This window comes from Ptychodera flava, chromosome 20 (assembly GCF_041260155.1).
Source record: "Ptychodera flava strain L36383 chromosome 20, AS_Pfla_20210202, whole genome shotgun sequence".
NCBI classification, from domain to species: domain Eukaryota; kingdom Metazoa; phylum Hemichordata; class Enteropneusta; family Ptychoderidae; genus Ptychodera; species Ptychodera flava.
In genome coordinates this window covers 35,190,731-35,196,730 of record NC_091947.1, presented here as the reverse complement: position 1 = coordinate 35,196,730, position 6,000 = coordinate 35,190,731, and the positions used below count along the sequence as shown (strand labels likewise).

At 38.6% G+C, this 6,000-nt stretch overlaps 1 protein-coding gene across 4 annotated transcripts in view; it reads right to left on the bottom strand.

Annotated features, from left to right (window-relative positions):
• Window positions 1-251: 251 nt before the first annotated feature.
• The window catches only part of LOC139120801 (extracellular calcium-sensing receptor-like), a 43,646-nt gene continuing 37,897 nt past the window's right edge, over window positions 252-6,000 (bottom strand). For all 4 annotated transcript variants that reach the window (XM_070685361.1, XM_070685360.1, XM_070685362.1 and 1 more), the window contains 2 exons: window positions 3,577-3,700; window positions 252-2,874 (listed from right to left, as the gene is read on the bottom strand). In XM_070685361.1, the coding sequence (XP_070541462.1) occupies window positions 1,034-2,874; window positions 3,577-3,700 (1,965 nt within the window). In that variant the 3' untranslated portion in view covers window positions 252-1,033. The remainder of the gene's footprint in view (window positions 2,875-3,576; window positions 3,701-6,000) is intronic.

Here is a 6,000-nt window from a genome sequence, read left to right as displayed (position 1 = left end):
TGGTCGTCGAAGTACTAGTCCTTGGGTTACACCGTTTGTTTGAGAAATGCTTTGTTGATATCACGCTGGCCATGTTTGCACAGTTGGTCATAAATCTGGTCACATCACTTGACTCACCTCTTGCAATAATCTGAAGTAGCTTGAAACATTAAACTTTCACGTCGACCGACAATAGAAACAGCTCTACGTCATTCGCTGTCCTCTACACAGTGTTAGAACGATAGCATAGACAATGGAACTACACATCTCGATGTCATTAAACAATCGATCATTTATTTTCGATTAATGATTACGTGTGAGCTTAGAGGCATTGTGAATCTCAAAAAATGACCAAATTTTAAATTTTGCTTCGACACTTGAAAACTTCAATATTTACCGCTGACCTGTCTTATTGAGTCTCTCCGTCTCTGTGATTCTGTTTATGTCTCTGTCTGCCTGTCTAGTTGTCTGTATGTCTGTCTGTCTGTCTATTCTCTCTTTCTCTGTCACAGATTGACAAATAGCTGGTCAAATTTTACAAACAGTAAAGTACGAGCAAATGTTAAGGCAATGGCTTTCGAATTGCCCTGTGATATTAATCACAGAATACAGGAACTGTATTATAAAAAAACAACACAAGTATTTGTGAAGTACAAAAGTAAAAATGAAAGCTAAAAATACCTGTTTATTACATGTAGAAAATAGGGGTTCAATGTCAAGATCAAGATTAAGGTGCAGAGTAATGTGCGTATCTTGTCAATACCATATCTCTGATTGAAATCAATCTGTGATATTTGATTTGACTTATCTGATAGAAGATTTCCTTATTTATGATAAAGGTTGATGGGTATCGATAACGCATTATACGTCATCTAGTCATCTAGTGACACAACCCGCTTCCCGAACTGACGGGGAAACTTACCATGATAGTGCAATACAAATCTATATATCGATAGATTAAACAAGCGTATCTTATAATGTTTTCTTTTGCTTTCAAAACGCAACTATACTGATTGTCCATTAAATCGTTCCCGGTCTACTCATCAGCAGTATTTCAAATTTGTGCTTCAATAGTGACGAAAACCCCGTCGATTTTATTTTCGTCCTCATCCGGAGTATTCCCGTCCACTGTCTCTGATTCGGAGGGTTGTATGTCTTGATCGTTGGCGTGTCCCCTGCACTGAGAACAATTGCACGTAAAATGTTTGAAGAATTCCCTGTTTGTGAATGGACTCAAAAACACGTCATCGTCGCCTACATCCGATAACTGACTTATTCCAGTTGACAAAGACGACAAAGGCGTCCTCGACAAAAGACAACTGCTTCTTCTCTCTAGAACTTCAGAGTTGGTAGATTGGTCGGCATCTTCTATTTTTACTGCCACACGTGAATTCTCGACCCGATCCAAGCCATCGCCTTCACTCGAATTTGGTGTCCGATTGTCCATGTCATTTAAAGTGTCTTCGACGCAAGTGCGCTTGTCCGGTGCAGTCCCCACACTCTTTGCATTGTCTCGATGATATTGAACATTTTTTGTTTCATTGCCATCACAGTCTCTATCGAGCACGATACCAGAATCGTTATTATTTGAAAGGTCTTGTTTGCCTTTTTGTGATAGATAAATTGTGTTTTTATCTTGTAGTCCGCAACTATCCGGTAAGATATCAGATTCGCACTCATTTACCGACATGTGTCTTTCTTCATCAACGATGATATCAATAGGATTATCAATGCCATAAGACACTGTCTTGACTCCACACCGTTCTTCACTATGATCCTTCAGCTTTTCTGTCCAGGATTTCGTTTCAGCACCGGCATCCACGTCACACTGGAACCGTACACTTGATGGCGATCTGTACGTTTGTTTGGGTTTTCTGCCTACGGTGTGAACACGTAAAGTGTCCAGACTGTGGTGGCTTGAAGACAGCGAAGATGAAGACCTCTTTCTGCCGGCTGCATCGACAGCCGACGAAGCTCGTCTGGCTGAATGTTCCATGGTTAGTTTCCTCACGGCAGCGGGCGTGTTCAACTGTGGTTTGAAAATAAGGATGAAACATTTTGGGCCAAAAACACATAGCAACATTCCGTAAGACGAGGCTATCAAGACAACACATTGAGCGAGAGCTTTGTATTTGCCGTAAGTCCATAGAAAAGCAGGAAAATACGTCAACCAGACAACAAAATAGACAAGCATTGCGAACATGATATGTTTGGTTTCATTGAAGTTTTCAGGTAACCTCCTTGCTCTGATCGCAAACCCAAGACACACGCCCGCTATTGTCCACGTATAGAGAACCAGAACAACTGTTGGAGCCACAGTAACGTCTTTACACTCAACATACGTCACAGTCTTTGAAATATCATTGTTGTAAATAACTTCAGGTGGTACAAACACTGCCGTTATGATGTAGATTAAAAGCTGGATGAAAACGAGTATGAGAACAATGATAATCTGTAAACGTGTTCCAACGCAACGTCTTTTCTGCAAAGAAGACGGTAACTTTGCTTCAAATATTCTGAGTACACTGTGAGTTTTGACCAATAATATGGAGACACAACCAGTGAAACCACAGCTTCTCAGTGGCGTCTGAACGAGACACTGGATATCTGTTGGTATTCCGAGATAGAAAAATACACTGGCATAACATATTGCTACGAAAGTCAAAAGAAGAAAACTCAGATCTCGATTGGAAGCTTTCACAACAGGGGTGTTGCTGTTCTTGATGAAGAGACACGTGACAAGAACTGTGAACAATATACCGATAGAAGTTAAAACAATCATCGTCAGACCTCCAGCTTCAGTCCATGATAGATAGTTCAGTGACTTGGCGTTGCATTTGGTGTTTTCTTCGTTTGACCAGAAACCAACGGGACAAGAAGCGCACGTAGAAGCTCCTGGAATATATATAAACAGAAAATATGAATTACTAGGTCTCGACTACTTAATTATCATCGAGATCATGCCCTTTGATGTTTTTGAAAGAAATCTGAAAAGTGACTTTTATTGTGAAGAAAAATGACAAAAGGCTTATTAATGTTTCAAGTAACATCATTGTTAGTGGTAGCGATTGACGGAAGTACATTTAACAGTAGGGTTACTTGCTTTTCACGTTGATCATCAAAACTGTAATATTGATACAAATCAATAAAATCAGTGAACCTCGAATCATAGAAATGTTAGTGCAGCTCAACAATGCAGTCTTAATTATATCAATATGACTACCGCTTTCTCCGCGTTCTCTATAATCTACTCTATAGTATAACAATACATTTGATTCAGTTAACTCGAGACGAGGATAAAATAGTCGCACATTATGTCTTTGGTGAGATTAATGTGTGAAATTAAGAGGTATGGCATCGCTCAACCAATTTGTCCCAAGAATATCATAAATTGCAAAATTTGCGAAATGAAAAATCTCACTCACTGTGCCGCGAAATACTGATGTTTATTTTAACTTGAGATTCGAAATTCCTTTTATACAAAGTAATATTCGACACTGTAGCACAAAGTGTGGTATCTCTATGCAAATATGCGAACTATCTCGTCATTTTTTTAAGTTTCTATAATTACGCTTGCATCTATTTCAGGATTCTTACCAGTAGTGTTGGATATTTCGCCATCTAAGCATGGTACACATTCAAAACAGCAACTTGGAGCACCTGGTATAACTCCCTTTCTCGTACCGGGATTGCATGGTTCGCTGCAAACCGACACTGGAACCTAACACAACAAACGAAAATAAGATGACGCATCATTCTAGACATCATTTATATTCAGCAAATTCGATAGCAGAGGACTATGATATGTTTGGAATGCACCGTGGTTTGGTAGAAAATTTTCACATCATCCCGATTGACAACAAACAGACGCATTGAAAAATGAAACCAAGCCGTCCACAAGTTTGCATTGTCTGGGATCTCGACTTCGTTTTGTAGCGAAGTCAATGGACAATGGCCAGAAGACGAAATTGAGATCCAAGACAAACGTTTGCACGTCGTCTGTATGGCGATTATTTCCATAACCGATCTAAATATCGAAGAAAAATGTTACAGTCTGAGTAAGAGGACGGTTAATCTCAGTCCCTCCATCTCAGTCCCTCCATTATAGTCCCTTCATCACAGTCCCTCCATCACAGTCCCTCCAGAAAAGTCCTTCTGTATTAACTTACAGTTCATTGGTGACTTTCGTGTAAAGTTTGCTGGCGTTACTTTTTGAAATTCAAACTCTAAATCATAGAACCAGGAAGCCAAGCCCGTAAACTGAAGCGTACAAAAATATTCCACTGTCAATCTAAACGATCAACTGTGTGTCCTACACTCTATCCATCTGAAATGCACTTCAGTACTCATACTTTTTCGTGCTATAGTGATAAATATCAATAATCTTTTTCATCGATCAATTTGTAAATCATACGCATGGCGGCGTCTCTCCTTAAAGTGTCACTCCGTTGGTATTATTCTAGTTTCTTAATTAAAAGGTAAAAGTTGTAACTTTTGACGATTTTTCCATATTTTTATTTTAATGTCAACGACGATTTCTCGTTCTAGTCCTGAAATCACGGGGAAATACGGTGTCGGGCTTGTCAACTCAGCCTGTACATGTGTAAATCGCATGGTTTATTATTGACAAGTGAATTCTGGTCTGGACTAGACTTAAAATTTAAACAGTAAAACTACATTTTTCATTGTATAGCCGACGTGTTGACAAGCAAAGTAGTTGGTCTTTCAACATGCGTTGTAGTCTGGGACCTTCATCGGTTACGGTATACGGTTACGCTTCGACCAAAACCTACAATCGAGCGTATATCGTTCGGTAACCACCAGGGGTTCTAGACTACATGCTTTGGGGAGTAGGGGAAAGACTTACATTTGACACAAAATCAAAAATAGTTCAAAATCATCAAAACTTAGTTACAGCTACTCGTCCTTTAACAATTAATCCATCAACAGGCTCCTTAAACACGGAACCTAAACAAACCTAACCTTTTCTTTACAGCTAGGGAATGCGTGGATTTGAGTGACTTTTGTGACAGTTGTTGGTGTGTCAGTAGTACAGATCAGACATTTGGGTTGTAAATGTCCTCTACTTTCAAAACACGGCAAACACTCAGAGGAAAATTGATACACTATGTTACTATGAACTGCATACAGTTTACTGTTATTACTGATATTCATAAGTACAAGACCACTGCTATGTGACTAGATCGAGGACTACTGACGACGCGGCCTTGAATCTGGATGAACCAAGACAATTCTAGTACATTATTGTAGCCTCCAAAAATATTATGTCATTGCCAAGATACTAGACTTTAGAACTCTGTTCTGTAAAATTTCGAAGCAGCTTGCATTTTATTGTTATGACTGTCATATATAATTCACTATACACGTGCACCAAAAACACAATATACGGACTCATATAAGGACTAAAATGTTAGAAATTCATCGGCCATAGATTGGCATTTTAAAATGAAAACTTCACTTTTAGTTAAGATAATCTTAAATGGAAATGTTGTACCTAAACAGCTGACCATATAGTGATATCATGCGTACATTTAATGTACATTTAATGTACCAAAAACTATACATATATCATGCGTACATTTAATGTACCAAAAACTATACATATATTATGCGTACATTTAATGTACCAAAAACTATACACCAAGCAGATTGTTCTGAAACTGCGTACAAAGAGAAATACTAGCTGAATCATTTATTACTACACCTACACATCATATGAACCACTCTAGTGTAATACATATGGAGGGGAGAAATTTTCAATAAATGTTAGCGGACATGTTGAATTGGGAGTTCCTGTCGCCCTCTATGTGTACACAAATCTTCTAAAGTGAATTTCTGAAGTCTGCAGCATATGTAATTGTGTCTGAGGTAGAGCCACCCTGCTCTTACAATGAGTTATTTTTTCCCCTGATTGCTTGCCGATTTTTGAAACACGTTGACGGTTGAGGACATTTTACAACCAAAATATTTGATGCATACCTTTAATGTGTCGGAAACTTT